Below are 17,500 nucleotides of genomic sequence, written 5' to 3' on the forward strand. Positions count from 1 at the left end.
TAGCCGATTTTGTGTTGTTCAAGGAGGATACATGTGGATACAACTATATTTAGGAAGCATACCAGTGGTTTTATTTAACTAAATATAGATTCTAGCAAATAAGAAATAGCAAATAAAGGTGACAAAGCGTGAATAAACCATTTATTTGGTCATTTTTTGGTGCATTTTTGCACTTTTGGACGGTTTTCTACAACAAACTCTTCAAAAAACTGTTATCAAGCACCATGGAATGACTGTTGTTCATTTAACTCTCTTGAACTCAGAGGAAGTGCTTCTGTTTGATCCTAACATCAACTTACAGAGTCAAAATTATACAGTGGAACCTCTAGATCCAGGTAACAGAGTCTACTATGATCATGGATACATGTGTACATGTTACATAATTATCATCTGTGATCTCTCTTGTCCCAGTTCTACTCTCTTGTACACTCCCCACCACAGTGACATAGAGCTGTGCACTGGAGTGCAGCCTTGACACAGTTGCACTGTCCTCTGCATCCCTTTTTGCAGCCACACCTTAGTAGTTGCTGACATGCCTCAGTTGCCTCTGGGAGGGTTGTCCAGTATATGTCCCAGCCATTATCGGTGTGAACCCACCCCCAGTCACTGGGCGATGGGAGCTCTGGTGTGGACACCATCATCTGGCCCCAACAGTAGCTGGCTTGGTAGGTAGCTCTCTTGATGTGCTGTTTCAGGGCTTCACGAGTTGGTGGGAGAGCATCTATTGATCTGCCATTCTGGGTGAACAGATGCTTGCGACACTCATTGACATGTTCCTGGCTACTGGTGCGATCATAGAGCACAACAACAAAATGCTCCAGTGCATCCATGTGGTCATCTACGGCTGAAGGAGTTGGCGTGGCAGCCAAGGCACAGAATGTTGCAGTGACATCAGTGACCTCATCACAGGCTTTCCAGGTTTCCCATGCTTTTTTCTTCCCCCTGCCTCCGAAGCTTGAAACGGTGTCGCATCCAGTGAGGCCATGGAAGAATGGCAAACCTCGACACTTGTTAGGTCCCAGTGCCACAGACATCTCGTGAGCTGCCAAGAACCTGAAGTTCTTTCCTGTGCCAAAAGCAACCCAGAGCTCATCAATGTCCAGACGTCCAGCTGCTGTCACCGCAAGGACCACGACATCAGTGTCTACTGTACGGATCGACACTGCTGTATTCCTGCCTCACAGCGTCTTCAGCATGAACCACTAAAGGCTGTCTTCATCTTCAACATGTCTCTTCGGACTATGTTCGCGGCTCTAGCAAGATGAACACCATCACTATCAGCATCGTGTTCACAGGCCTTGTGAAGGGCTGATCCGATGTCCTCGTTGAAAGCTAGCAGAACATCTCGGCCAGGCTTGTGCTCCTCCATGTCCGGAAAATATGTCATGATCCGGTGCTTGAGTTTGGTCGAGTGAACACGTCCAGTCAAGACTGTTCCAAGCTGTTTCAGCCGGTTGTTGTACAGACTTGTTAGGTCTGCCAGCTTGAACACTGGTGCCACAAGAGCGTCCATGCGGGCATCATCAATGTAGGACACCAGTTCTCCGAGAGCTATGCCATGATTGATATCATCCTTGTCATCCAAAGTTCTCTTTGTGTCCCTTGCTTTGTTATAGAGGGAAACCAGACACTTCACATGGTACAGGGCATCTTGCGCCATCATATCTCCAGCACTCAGTTTAGCAATAAGTGGCTTGTCTTCTAGTTTCAGAGCACATTTCCTGACTCGTCTGTTCAGGTCAAAGGTAGAAGCTTTGCACAAAGACTCGTTACCTGCTGGCTTGTCACAAAAGAAACACGTTTCGAGCAGTGACTCTGTGCGGTCCACACTCTGACGGGTATACTTTTGTGTCACGCCTTCGGTATCCCCACTGGTTGTTTTCCTCTTCTCCGCCCGAATCAATTGAGTTTTGTTGTATTGTAGTCTGCACGAATCATGCCACTTAACCCTGTGGTGCTGGAAGGTGGACTCAATACCCTCACCATCGTCCAAGCGGGACATGTCGAGAGATTTTGGCAAGCAGTCGATCTCACTGAACCTGAGGAGGTTGTCTGCCAAAGTCTGGTATCCAGACCCTCCTGTGCTTCGCTTGGAGTCAGCTGGACAATGAAGAGGCTCAGTGGTGTCCATCTGACACAGTACACATAGGTTCCAGTCTGTCTGGTTAACTGTTGTAACAGATGTACTTGGCCCTCGCTGCTGGGGGTCGAATAGTTTGAAATGCTTGGCCATTGTCTTGAACCACCACCAATCAGTCACTGTAAAATTGGGAAGAACCACACCAAGCGGGGGATTAGTCTTTGGGTACACTACAGTGGAGTTATCACCTGAAAACAGAATAGCAGAGTTAAAATGTTTTCAACTACGAACCCCAGCCCAGAGGAGATGCATATATACACAATGGCGATCTTGGGTGATTGTCACTCGATGTCCCCAATAGGCCACCATACATTATTTCTTTGCGCTGGACAGGACCATGTTAAACCCAAATCAATATGAACACACCATTGTAGTTTGAACATTTCTATTATGCAATCATGAAAATACAGTGAGTACATCAATATCGATTTTGCAAATTTATGCATTTAATCGCGACATTGCCAGCTACCAGTATGTAATTAATAATGGAAATATTCATGGAGTCGAAGTTCCTTTCACCAAATTTGATTTTTGATCTATTTATATTTACAGAAACAATATTCAGGTAACATTCACATGCATGATCATATTGCAGAGCTCTTGTTCCAGCCATGCATTATTGCGATGGTAAACTGTTATCTGTGTCCCTCATAGACCACCGTAGATGCATTTTTTAGTCAAATATGAAGTAGATAATGAAGCATGTGCATACTCGTTGATAATAATCATATTATACTCACTACATTGTGTTTTGTACCAAGCACATATGACTTTGCTGACCTTGTAGGCAGAATTTGTTATTCGTTGCAGCCATTTTGTAAAATGGCCACCATTTTGACCCTAGGGGTAATCTGGAATGTCCCTATATCCAAAATGTTTCCTAAGGGTATGCTATAACTGTGTACCAAATTTCATGCTTGTATCATCAAAGGCACAAAACTACCAGAATATTTCACATATCTGCCGGACTATCTCACTTTAGTTGCCGCATATTGAAGTTTATTCTACGCCAGGGGAGTGTGCTGCCTGAGTGCACCATTTTATAATTAATTTTCAACCGAAAACTTGTTAACGTTATTTATTCACCCACTTCTTGGATGCTATTGTGCATTTTTCTCCATTTAGATCTCTATTTTAAAAAAAGAAAGAAAATAACTTGTGCAGTAGTTCCTAATAAATGCCAGCATCTATAAGGCTGAATTAGCTGGCGAACGATTGTCCTTTTTAACATCAAATGTTTGCAAATGCTGTGGATGGTTTGCATGTGAACGATTTACGACTTTTCACGATGCATTCACAACTTTGTTTTGACAGCTCTGATCAGGCCCCCCCCCCCCACAGTTACCATCTCTCATCACACCCTCATTCCCTCGCTCATTCTTCCACATTCCCTCGCTCCTTCCTTCCTCCTCCTTCATTCGCTCCCTCCCATCCGATGGAAGCTGACATCTTGTGAGCATTGTACAGCCATGACCTATGTGCATGTATCGGGGCACACACCTTGACTAAGGCCTAAGTCACATTTGCTCTACGGCGAGGATACGTCGGCCGTACGCCCTCTGAATTGACAGAAACGTGCGGCGGCGCGGAGTTTCTGCGGTGGCCTCAGGGTGGCCCTACGCCGTTTGGCTATCTTTTACAGGCCGTAGGAGTCGCTGTGGAATTATAACGCGGAGTTATAACTTTTTTTCATTTCTACGTTGGCCGTAGCAATTCGACATGCCGTAGTTGAGACGTAGTTGTGTTCGATGTCGAACGTACGTAGGGCGTACGGTGGGCTTGCGTTATTCGTGCGGCTGCCGTAGTCCCTTATGAATGAAAAATGAATTTTGCCCTAAAAACCGAATACATTTTAATATACCGAACACAATGTAGCGTTCATGTTTGTTCACGTGTCTCCCCCACCTGTTTGACGCGCATCTTTGCGCTTTGTTCATTCAGTTCGTCGGTGGAAGTCCTCATGAAAGCATCTTGCGTGTGTCGATCGCTACTTTACCTTGTGTTTTCACCTTGATTTGTGCTGTGTTTTTTTACTCATCTTGTGTTTTAATTAATAACAAAAAAGCAATCCGATCACGTGGTGTGACGGACTGTCGGGCAAGGATTTAATTTCACAGAAAAACCGGTTGTAAGTTGGAATATCCATGATTACCTCAGCCCGATGCGTTTGATGAAAGTGATCGTGGTTCTGGGGGCATCATGTTTGATGAGCTGCCCTGGGGGCAGCGCTCGCAGAGTGCGCGAGCGATCAGAACCCAGGCCGGAGCTCGAGCCTGTGTGAACCTTTGGATTGGTGATTGTACCGGTTTCCATACAATACACCGCCACCGAAGGTCATTTACTCGTCTTATTTTACCTTAAACATGGGGAATTTCAGTTGAAATTGTCTTGAAAGTGTCTTTTCTTGGGGTCCAGAAACAGATTAATTCACTCCATTATTTCTTATCGGGAAAATAGTTTGCGAATCGAACTTTTTGCAAGCCGAACAGCCTCCTGGAACGAATTCAATTCGGATTCTGGGGGCACCACGTACTGGTATATTCCAAACTGTTATATTTTTATTTCAGTAAAAAACGAACTGGTATATATACCCACTCGTTACCGTCCGTCTGGCCACACGTTCGCTTTAGGGCCCCCCGGCGGTCGCCTTGCGGGCACCTTGAGGCTACCTTGCATCTGCCTTGAAAATTCTATGGCCGCCGCAGGCACGCCCTCAGGTAACCGTGCGACATCAAATCAAAGACCGTACAGCACCACCACGTTTTCGGTCTCCACAATTTATAAATACCCCGTGTGGCTCCCTGAAAAATAAAAACATATGTGACTACTACATTGTGTGACCGTGGAAATACTGCGGCCGCCGTATAATTGCTAGTGGCCGCAGATTTTGGAGACCCCACGGCCGCCGTGGCAAATGTGACTTAGGCCTAAGCGCGCACAGCACCCTTCCTCCTCTCTGTCTCCATTTTGTTTTCCGTGACCAGAAGTGTTACTGGCTACATCCACAGAGGCACTCGTACCTCATTTTTAATCAATAAACTTGAGAATTTGGCGAGCTGTTAGGTTGTTAAAGGGAAACCCAAACGCTCAGACCACCTCAATGCTAATCTATCCCTAGATACCCGACAAAATAGATATACGATGCATCTTTTTTCCAATTTCCGAATTATAAAGCAGGTGAATTTGCAATTAAAAGTAGAAGTCTTCTTCTTCTTCTTTTTCGTCAGATTAGCTGTGACATCGCGACAGGAAGTCGACCGTCTTATCTGTAGTCTCTGGGTTGCATTGCGGAACGATTTAAGCGAAACGGCAAATAAGTTTTGATTTTCCACAAATATTCCGAGTCGATGCGTCCTTTGTGCTTGTATAGTAAGTAATACAAATCGAGAATGTTGCATGCCACCTCAATGGCCGAAAGACCCTAAGTTTGCCAGAAATTGGACGAGGTTTATCTGAAATACCCGCATCTGGAACGGGCCTACAAAATGTTCTTTTGTGCTCGGAATATTTTACAGAGCAGTGTGATGAAACAACAGTGATTGCTTGATCTTGGGGTTTGCGTCATGATTGATAGAAGATGCCATCCCCACGATTAGTTGGAAGAAACTGCCATCGCTTGAAACTGTAACACCGTCTCAACCAAGCTACCAGCACACATCCATGGGCGATTTGAGTGGTAAATAAAACATCTGTTGCCATTGCCTGGCAGTTCCAAGAGCACCTGAGAATAATTATCTTTTATCAATACAAATTCCTGCTAGTCAAGTAAACCACCATCTATTTATAGTGGAGAGAAAGTATTTACGTATCATCTACTCCTCCGAGACTATTTGATTGAGGAAGCTAAAACTTTTAGGGTCCCCCCACCTGTAAACCCTCCACCCCCAGCACCACTTCCCCTCTACAATCACCCCCACAATACCCACCACCACCATCCCACACCCCCCTTCTAACATCTCCCCACAATCCCTCATCAACCATCACCCCCACGATACCCATCACCATCCCACACTCCCACCCCCCTCCACAATCCCCCATGAACCATCACCCTCACAATACCCACCACCATCTCACACTCCCACCACCATTGAAGAATTTATGAAATGGGATGATCCCGTAACATACAAGACACCTGGTCAGCCTGCGATGGTGGGACAAAGCATTCGTCGCCCATTTTGTCCGAGTGTGCCTGGGCAGTGTCGACTGTCGAGCGATAATAGATATTTCTGCTTCAGTAATATGTAAACTGATTTCTCAATTAATGCAAAATCCCTCTCTTATAAACCGTAAATTGAATGGAAAAACAAAACCTACCAATCTGTCGTGAACATACGACCAGCGTTTTCTTCATGAACACTTCCGCCTTCTTCATCTGAACCGCTCGCACAAGGCTCGAAACGATACAGCTCCACAATCCCGCGAAGAGCGTTTCTATTACCAATTTTGTCTCCAATTTTTTTTTTCAAAATCCCACTGATTAGTTTCAACATTCTGACAACCTTTAGTGTTGCTAATAATGATGATGGAATCGGTAGCAGAATCTGAGCTCAACATATTTCTCTGTGAAGCCGCCATTTAGATCAATACCGCTTCCAGATGTGACGTCACTGACGAAATCGAAAATCGACACTTTCGGGCTTTTTTCGACACTTTGTGATTGGCAATAAAATTTGCACATCATTTTTTTTCCTCCAAATTCGACCGTAATTGATGATTCTCAATGGTTTTCAGAAAAAAATTCATTTGGGTTCCCCTTTAAACATAAATATATATCATAGTATATCTATTAACAAGTATTATATTTGTGTACTTTTGTTTTTCGTGAACTCTTCTGAAAACAAACCTCAAATACGTGGTGCCTTTCTGTACATATATGGGCAATTGGGAGTCTGAATGAAACCCTTTAGCGTCCATTAAAACAATAGCTCGCTTTTACCAAATTCATTAATTGAGGTTGTTTAGTGACATCAGCAATGTCTGTGCCGCCACCATATTGGAGAACTGAAAAAAAGAAAAAAGAGAGAGAGAGAATGTCCATTCATGATTGGTTGAGTTATTGTGCTTTGTGTGCTTTCATGGCCAAATAATCAGGATCAAAGCTTGTCCCGCTGCTTTGGTATGTCAATACGTTGGGCAATTGGTCGAAGGAGTGATATGATGACAATACAGCTTACAGGCAACACTAACGCATATCGTATGAATTGCCGAAAACAGTAAGGTCCAGAAGAGAGTCAAACTTTTCAATCATTATGTATCCAGATTTAGCGAGTTATCTTACTGAATGTTTACTAAAAGTACTTTCACCCTGGAAGACATGAAGGAATGGAACACTTTGGATGGTTACAACCAGTTGAAGTCTGAATGGATCAGTAATGTGGCTGTTTTTGTGAAGAATCGCTATCACGTTGTATGAGGAAAGGTAGGCCTGTAATACATTAATGCCAGGGATTCATGTTGGCAGAGCAGACAAGCATGATGGTATTCATGTTAGCATCATGCATATCTGCTCTGCCATCTCCTTCCTTTCAGATGTTTATCCGGCCCCAAAGCTTCATCTTCTTTCATCAACTCCGAGAAAGACACCAACTAATGTGAAAGACACCAACAAAACAACTAATGCCGCCAGATGGAACTCCCGTTTAATATCCATCCGAAGGACGGCACGCACATTGATGAATCACACTGCTTGTGAAACACCAGGATGACAATTCATAGCTGGGTCGAGATTCAAACCCATGCTAGACAGCGTAGAGGCAAGTGTGCATATCTAGGCCATCCTGCCAGCCTTTACCACATGGGACTAAATATATTAAATAAAACATGATGTGACGAATGATCTGATGTCGACGTCACGGCCGACTCGGTTTTCCAGGGCTCCACTCCCTCAAAATTTGACACTGTTCTCTTCTACGTGACCTGCTTTACTGTCACCGTCTCTGTCAATAAATGCCATATTGTTCCACAACTGCTCACAAAGAGCATACTCTCTACTTACATCAGCAGCAGTATTAATTTTTTTCTTCTTTCACAAAGTTGCTGAACACCTGTAAGGCATTTTCTCTTCATAAATTTGGCACGCTGTCAACATCTGACAACACAACCTGTGTTCATTGGATGGTGTCCAGCCCATACCTTTGTCCGAGCCAAACTTTGTTCAGGATTCCAGTTTGACTGTTTCACCTGAACTATCGAGCACCTCTAGTTTTTATTAGTGCTTCTGCAATCCCCTGAGAAGCTCTGTCATTGGTGCATACTTTTCATAATACTGTACTGTATTCTAATAAATTTGTATCATCACCATTAACAGATTCCTACAGTGTTCAGTGGACAAAGAAGGGAATTTGATCTCCTAAATCAATACAATAAAACTGCAAAATATGATGTTTGTTTGTCATCAACCGCGATGTATAGCATATAGCACCGCCCGGTGATGGTGGCAGAGAGTATTACAAGTCGGCTCAATTTTCGACTGGACACGTGGCATAGTGCAAGTACTTTACTGACCCACCACCAGAGTGAGGGAGTATTACTCTCCCATATGGAGCGAGTGTTTCATACAAGGACCATCCTGGGATTCGCTCCCTCTTACATGGAAGCACATCAGATCCATCCATCAAGTTTTATTGCAATGCAGCATATACTTCATTCAGCAAATAATTCGTATATAAAATCCACCGAAAGGGTGGGTTGGTAAGCTGCTTGTCATGGTTTTATAATACTTAACCTCCAAATAATTTTGATAACATTTCGTTACATTGTTCATCAAAGTATTGCACAATGTAGTCCACAAGGTGGTGTGCAAATTCAGGCATCATGGGATGTGCAGTATTTTTCTTAGGGTTAAACTTTTTCTTTCATTGCTCAGAGAGGTCAGTATGACAAAGCTCACCTTTCCACCCATCCCAATAAGTAAGATATTGATCGATTCGCTGTTTGGGAGAAAAAAAATAACCGACTGCTTTAATCGTGCTTAACTATTTAGTCCATCACCCCCCCTCCCCCCCTCCCCCGGTGCAGCAGGAGACGTGTTTTTACAATTAATGCTGTGTCTATGCCTGGTGTTGGCTTCATGGTTAGGGTGGTGGGCTTGGGATCCTAGGGTCCTGAGTTCAAATCCCGCTTTGCCATTGAATTGATACTAGGTGGGGTTGACTCAGCCTGTCATCCTTCCGAGGTCGGCAAAATGAGTACCAGCTTGCTGGGATGATTGAGACATTCGAGTATCCTGCATCGGAATGGTGACCCATCCAGGATTTTGCCCAATATAGTCGCGATGCCAAACAGCCATTTCAGGGCAAAGCATGCTTTAGCATCATTATGAAGTTTTTTTTTTTTTTTTTTGGTTGATTCATCATCTCTGAGCTATCCTGAATCGGAATCAGCTGGGTGCCAGACTCGCACCCTTGAGGAATTTTTTAGAGGCGAAAAAAAATGGCCACCACCGACTTTCGATAAATTCTGTTTTGGGCTATATCTTCACTTCTAATGCACTTACACACACAATTTTGGTGTCTACTACTATGTTTCATGCGACAGACAAGGTAAACGTTGATGATTCTCTCAACATTGGATGACAACAGATGCCAGAATTTGAATCTGGATGGCCAACAAGCTTCAACAAGACACTCACCAAGAAAGTGACCCTGATGACCTCGACCAAAAAGAACATCAAGTTGGATGGAAGGCCAGTATATGTACCGAATTGATCTACACCTGGGTCGTATGTCTCCAACAATACAGGGATATTGATATCAAGGATGTCCTGTCTTACGAACTGTCCCCTGTCCCAGCCTCCTTGTTTGATGAGAGTGGTGCGATGCGGGCTCAGTCAAAAGCAATCCTGAAGACGAAACTCGAAGTTGAGCAATCATGTCAAATCCAAGGTATTCCAGATGCTGTCATCATCGATGGATGCACCATGTTATGGACTGTACATTGGCCCACAAATTGTGCAGTTGAGGATTATGTGATCAACTTCATGGGAACCATCAAATACCACCTGGAGTGTTGTGACGTATACCTGATTTTCGACAGGTACATCAAAATCGGCACGAAACAAATGACGAGATCCAGTCGCGCAGGTCATGATTCAAGTCGAAAACATCAACTCAACTTACACACAACACTTCCAGTGCCAAAAGTGGTCCTAAATATAGCTTACAACAAAGTACAACTGATCGATTTGATGTCAGTATCTGATGACCCATATTGTGGACAACCAGATCAAACTGGTGATCATCGGAAAAGATCCTACACCAGTACAAGTATGGAACAATTCCACTCTCCAGAGACAGGATCTGAAAACACACCATGAAGAAGCAGATGTCATCATCATCCATCACTTAGTTAGAATTGTGTCAGGTGTCAGTGGTGACTCGCACGTCAAAGTGGTCGGCGACCACAAAGATGTCTTTGTCCTGTTGATTCATTTCTACCTCGAGGAAAAGATGACTGTGGATGTCAGCATGGAGAGTCCGTGTGCTGGGAGGGCGAACGTAGACATTCGCCAAACAGCACTGAAACACAAAAGCATCGCCAAATATCTGCCTGCTGTACATGCTCTGACAGGATGCGATACTGTGTCGTATTTGTTTGGCATTGGAAAGGCCACAGCGCTGAAGGTACTAATGGGCGGACATCACCCCACCTTACTTGGTCAGCTGGAAGCAGACGAGGAAAAGATGATATCTGAGGCAACTACCTTCATTGCTGCCTGTTATGGTTCCAAAGTCGAAGGTGATATGTCCACACACCGGTATCAGTTGTGGAAGTCTAAGATGGCCAACTCCAAGATTACCTCTGCTCCGAAATTGAAGTCATTGTCTCCATTGCATGATGCCTTTGTTCAACATGTACATCGCGCTCATCATCAAGTCATTATATGGAAATCGGCCACTCAGTCAGACCCTCCGAGCTGGGATCCCATCAAGTATGGATGGCAAGAAGGTGAGGACGGTGCGACGTTGTGTCCAACCACACTTCAACCTGATGTGTCTGCTGCACCAGTCACCATTCTGCAGCTGATCAAGTGTGGATGCTCCACCAGCTGACCATGTTCCACTGGGAGGTGTGGTTGTGTGGCAGCACAGATGTCATGTTCGATGTTTTGCAGTTGTAATGCTGGATCAGACTGTTGTAACGAATAGACAAGGGCAGTAGCTGCTAGTCACGATGACTATGACGAAGATTGAACACGATGTAGAACATTGCATCCTTAACAAAGTTAATATTTGTTTGCCTAAAAATAAATGGTAATTTCAAAATCATATACATGTACATACTTACTTTAAGACATAACCCAAAGTCAGAGTCAACTATCCACATGTATCCGGATATATTTGTGTAAAAATCGTATTCCAATATAATCATCAATTCATTGATCACTGCAAGTAAGTTAGTTCAGCCGTCATTGACTATTATTGTACGTAGTATTAATATTTGAGGGTTCATCAAATTCAATTTCTTACTCGAAGTGATCAGCGGAACTGCAAAATAGCCATTTTTTTCATATTAAAATGGTGGCCATCTTGAAAATATGAGACAGGCTGGGTCAAAATTGGGTCAAAATATGAAAAGGCATTGTGACTATAAATAGCCCTTATTAGCTCTGCCACAGCGCGTCAAGCATGAGATCTCCCTCTTTTTTTGTATTTCTTTTTTTTGTTGCTTCCGTGTTTCTTTATTTATTTCTCATGGAGATTCAGTGTGTGTTTCCAGGCCATAACACTTTTGCCATTTGAGCTTTTATCATCAAATCTTCAACAAGCCTTAATGATTAGAATATGGAGAACACAAATAAATATATAGTACAAAAAGAAAAAAAACTTAACTGTGGTTTTCGTCACGTTTAGTTCAATTACAACGCAGGTGTGGACAGGCTTTGCATTTTGAGATGCTTACTTTTTTTCAATTTTTGGTTCCATCCCACTTGTTTGTTTGTTCTTTTTGTCCAAGTCCCGACCAGAGTCGGTGCCATACGAGGAGGCTTTGTCAGATCGTCACATTTTGCTCAGCTCGACTGAGAGCCAGGAAGCTTTGGTTCAACAGGTGTGTCATGTCCGATGTTTAATCCCCACCTCCCCCATTTAGATTAAAAGTTCAAGCTGGAGTGGAATATGGGGAGGTCTTATGAGATGTTTATATGGCTGCATACCAATGCTATGGATTGTCAGCAAAATTCCATCCGTCCCGTAACTTGTATTGTTATCGAGTTACTTAGTATAGTGCTTTCATTCAAACCAATAGCTTGCAATTTGCTGTTTGCGAGTTTACAAGTGCTGTAACTTGAATGAATTTATTTGGTTAGTTGGGGAGCCTGATCAAATTGCCATTGAACAGATTTGCTGATGCACTTGCAGGGTTACTTTGTTCGTTTCATTATTTCTTGGACAACAATTTAGCAGTGAAATATAACTCGACATTAATTGGCCCTTGTACTCTGCAGCGGAGAACTTAGTTAACCGTCAATTGTCTAACTTGGTGATTGCACACAGCTGCAGCAAAGCCAGCAGACTGTGATACGGCTGGAGCAGGAAAAGGAGCATTGGCAGTTGGAGTGTCAACTTATCCAGGCTCGGCTCTCCAGAGAGCTTCAGGAGCACTTGCGTAACCTTCGATCGGATAGCAGGATTGGGGTGCCAGATGGAGCACCGATGGAGCTTTGCCTTGAGGGTGGTGAGCGAGAGGGTGACAGGGACAAGACACAGGATGCTGCACGAATGGTATGTCCAAATTAAATGTTTACTGACGTATGACCTTGACATTTATTCATGTTGTGTTCATTACACTTGATTATATACAGAAAACTACGTTTAGCTCAATCTGCGTGCATATGTGCTTTCTTTCTCTTTCTCTTTCTCAACCCATTGCTTTATTTTTTTATAGAACAAGTTATCTTGTTATGTGACGCCGGCCTACCTTTACAGTCTCTAAATGGTGTAACTCTGAGAGACCACAACAGAGGTCCCAGGTCTGCGAGAACAACTGGGTCAGGAGGATTGTGGGAGTGAAGAGGTTGGGTATATTGAGAATGGAAAAACCGAGGGAGGAGATTGATGTGCAGATGAGCTTGGTAAAAAGCCAGCTGAAATGGGCTGGACACGTGGTGCGGATGGATGAAGAGAGAATGGCAAAGAGAACTATGGATTGAGGGGGTGAGGTTGGGGAGAGAGACTGCAGTTGAGATGTGAAGATCATGTGAGGTGTGATATATCAATAAGGTGAGGGTGGTTGGATAGTGGAGAGAGTTGGCTTGGGACAGAGAGAAGTGGAGGAGTATAGTTGGTAAGGCAGGACAGAAGCTTGGCACTGTTGGACATCACCCCTTGTAAAGGGACGAGAAGAAAGAATAATAAGTTATCTTGTTATCTATCTTGTTATCTATGTTATCAGAAGAATAATTATCTATGTCTTTCGTTGTTTTTTTTTTTTCTTTTCCTTTAGCTTCTCCTCGGGAATATTTTTACTCCACATTTCCTTGCTTTTTGCTTCATATTCACAGGTGTGTGTGTGTGTGTGTGTGTGTGTGTGTGTGTGTGTGTGTGTGTGTGTGTGTGTGTGTGTGTGTGTGTGTGTGTGTGTGTGTCGGTCGTCAATCTGATAAAGGTGTGGGGAACAACAGTACTCCATCAAGCTGTAGATGAAGGCCTTGTGGTGCAGTAGACAGTAGAAAAATCGTGCAAATTATGATAAAAGCATCAAATTTGGCATTTCTGTTTTGCAGGGCTTTCTGATCAAATCTGCCCGATTGGCCATTTGAAAATCCAAATTTTGAAAAATTTGAGGAAAAAAAAATTGGAAGTCACAGCTGGCTGAAATTCTTGAAGCGCAAGTGAACATCCCAGACAGAGAACCAAGGGGAGATGCAGTCATCATTGATGGCTCAGCACTTATCAATGCCCTACCTCCACGCACTTCAAAGATATTTGATGACTATGCTAAAGAAGACATCATCCCAAAGGTGGAATCCTATGGTGCCAGGTACGAGAGGGTGGACGTAGTGTTTGATGTGTACAAGAAGTCAAGTCTGAAGTCTGAGGCAAGGTCGAAAAGGGGGCAAGGAATCAGAAGAAGAGTGACAGGAACCAGTAAGACCCCAAGTAACTGGAGAAGCTTTCTTCAAGATGACAGCAACAAGACCGAGCTATTTCACTTCCTTGCAGAAAAGATGTGTGAAGCACAGATGACAAGCACAGTCATTGTAAACAAAAGGAGAAGATGCCATTAGCAACACAAGGAAGTCACTGGATGCTGTGTCTCCATGTTGTCATGAAGAAGCTGACACTCGAATATTTGTACACGCCAGAGATGCAACGACGGATGGTTGCAAGTCCATTATCATTAAGGCTAATGACACGGACGTTCTAGTCATAGCAATATCTGTACTGCCATCCTTACAGGAACTCAGTCTTGAGAACATGTGGATTGCCTTTGGCCAAGGAGCCAAGGCACGATGGATTCCAGTCCATGAGGTAGTTTCTGCGATAGGGCCTGAGGAAGCTAGAGGGATCCCATACTTCCATGCGTTCACTGGATGTGACGCCGTGTCTGCCTTCCGCGGTAAAGGGAAGAAAACTGCATGGCAGACTTGGAACGTCTTTGATGATGTTTCTGAAACATTCCCCAATCTCAGCCAGCATCCAACATTGATTAGTGATCTTGACTTTTTTGAAGTTTTTTTTTTTTTTTTTTCAAATTTTTCAAAATTTGGATTTTCAAATGGCCAATCAGGCAGATTTGATTAGAATCCCTGGAGAACAAATGTGCCAAATTTGATGCTTGTATCATCATTTGCACGATTCCTCTCAAAAATTGCTTTATCTGCCCCCACTATTGTAGGGAGATGAAACGTCAGGAAAGACTTTGTATGACAGAGGATGCTCAGTCGGTGGAGGCCATCTTCGATGTGTGGTCAGCGAAGAACTAAGAAAGACCATAGCTGATAAGTTTGAGTGACTGAACGTCCTCAAGACAATTGTTGAGAGAGTAAGAGTAAGATTTTTTTTGTTGTTGTTTACATATTTGAGGCTTGTGGAAGAGCTTGTACTAAGACACTGAACGGAGCAGGATGAATCAGGACGTAGAGAGAGAGAGAGAGAGAGAGAGAGAGAGAGAGAGAGAGAGAGAGAGAGAGAGAGAGAGAGACAGACAGACAGACAGACAGACAGACAGACAGACAGACAGACAGACAGACAGACAGACAGCAGAGCTGAAGGCTAAGACAGAGGCAGGCGGACAAACATTGTGTGTGGGGAGGATTTGGGGGGGGGGGGTGTCAGGACAGGATACATGGGGTGGAAAATATGGATACATAAGGAAAAACTCAGGAGGGAAAACTGGAAATTTTCATGGAGGAGGGTTGTGGTGGGGGTTACCGAGGGTAGTAAAGATCATGGTTTTGGATTGGAGATGATCTGAGATGGTGGTGAACAGCTGTCTCGAAGAGATGGAGGGAAAAATGAGATTAAAGAGGATGTGGAAGTTTATTACACAGGTGGAAAAAAGAGGAACAAATGAGTGGAGGTGAGCAGTGATCCTGGATTTAGGTAGTTTCACCAGAAGGGGTTGATGGTGGGCCATATGTGCCCTAAAAAAACCTGGGGGGGGGGGCGGTGAGTTAAACCATGGAAAACAGAGAGAAACCACCAACCTATCTGCACTGATGAAGTGATGGATAGGCCCATAGACTCAGCTTCTTCGAAGGAGATGCCAATAATCTTTGAGGCTTTGGTTTCCACGGCGTGAAGCTGAGCAAGATGTTACGCAGGGAGCGGAGCCAGGCCAGAAGGGAGAGCAGTACTCGATCAAACTGCGGATGAAGGCCTTGTGGGTGAATAGGAGTTTAGGTGTGTCGAGAAGGACTTTCTACGACGGAGGATGCCCAGTCGGCAGCTGGCTTTGGAGGCCAACTTTGAAATGTGGTTTGCCCAAGAAAGATCACGGCTGAGAGTGAGACCCAGGAGTTTGAATGACTGAACTTCCTCAAGAGGATTGTGAAGAAAGTAAATAGGAGGGTTTGCCAGATGGTTCTTTCGGAGAGAGATAGTGAGAGTGTGATATTTTCATGATTAAAAGACCGATTCCAAGTGTTTGATCAGCTTGTGATTATTATTTTTTTTTCTTCAAGGTCTTAAGAGAGGGAAGAGGCTCCAACCTTTTTGGCTGAAGGATGAAGGATGTCATGGCAGAGGGTGGAGTGGTCAGCAAATCGATAAAGGGGATTTCCCAAAGAGGCATCTTTAATGCCGTCAACTGGCTATGACTTTGGTGCATCGCCACTGCTACGAGGAACACAAGATTTGGAGACGAACACAAAATTTAGGCATTCGGCCTTCTCACAAGCAGAATGGAATGTGGTGCCATTTGAAGGGATGGAAGGGATGAAGGGGGAGCATACTCCAGAGGCAGACTTAACAAGATGCCATGAGATTTTGGAGGAAGAAGACAAGTTTTCTAGCTCTGCTGAGAGTGGGCACACTGGAACAGGGGACATGAGGTGGATGTATGCTGAAGAGGGAGACAAAGAGAAGGATGTAGTTGGGAGGATGCTCGAGTGTAGGAGATGAGGCGGAGGATAAGTACTGACACAAGGGGGTTTGACATCGTTAATGGATGTGAAGGGGAGTTGTTGGTCCTGTGCAGGCAACCTCTGCAAACTGGACTTCTCATGATCCCCAATTTAGATACACAAAGACACACATCGCTTTCGAGAGACACACCTTGGCGGGTACATTTGCTAGCTTGATATAATTACATGAGACGAGAAAAAATGGTTTTCTCGTGTCTGAATTTGCATGTGAATTAGTTGTTACGGGTTTTTCATGATTAAAAGGAGTATGTATATATGTATGTATGTATGTATGTATATATATATATATATATATATATATATATATATATATATATGTATATATATATGTATGTATATATGTGAATTAGTTGTTACGGGTGTGGTGTTCAATTCCATGTTTTAAGATGTTGATTGTCGGAGAAAGAAATTTATTTTGGAGATGATCCGTGATCGCATTCATTCCTCATTTAATCTCACTATTCCTTCATGCATTTTCAGGTTGGGAAGTTTCCAAACATTGAGACAAATGGCACAGTAAGTAAACAAAGATCGTTTCATTATTTAATGGTTCCAAGTTTCATATCCGATAGAAGCCTCATTTCGTCGTCAATTTAGATGCTAATATTTGATGAGGTTTAGTTGCAAAAAAGGTTAAATTTAATTCTCCTTTTTATTGCAATTGAGTTTACACTGTCCCCATTTTTAAGGCGTTATCAAAAGCACTTTGTTTTGTCAAAATATCTCGATTATAATAGAAACATTGTTGAAGCAAGAATCAATCCAATCAATCT

The 17,500-nt window shown here is 43.5% G+C and overlaps 1 protein-coding gene across 3 annotated transcripts in view; it reads left to right on the plus strand.

The window, feature by feature from the left end:
- PPP1R21 (protein phosphatase 1 regulatory subunit 21) overlaps window positions 1-17,500 on the plus strand; it is a 139,427-nt gene that overhangs the window by 99,816 nt on the left and 22,111 nt on the right. For all 3 annotated transcript variants that reach the window (XM_085894131.1, XM_085894132.1, XM_085894130.1), the window contains exons 17-19: window positions 12,095-12,187; window positions 12,634-12,861; window positions 17,208-17,243. In XM_085894131.1, the coding sequence (XP_085750257.1) occupies window positions 12,095-12,187; window positions 12,634-12,861; window positions 17,208-17,243 (357 nt within the window). The remainder of the gene's footprint in view (window positions 1-12,094; window positions 12,188-12,633; window positions 12,862-17,207; window positions 17,244-17,500) is intronic.

Source organism: Eptatretus burgeri, chromosome 9, assembly GCF_056783735.1.
Source record: "Eptatretus burgeri isolate ZD-2024b chromosome 9, Ebu_testis_v1, whole genome shotgun sequence".
Taxonomy (NCBI): domain Eukaryota; kingdom Metazoa; phylum Chordata; class Myxini; order Myxiniformes; family Myxinidae; genus Eptatretus; species Eptatretus burgeri.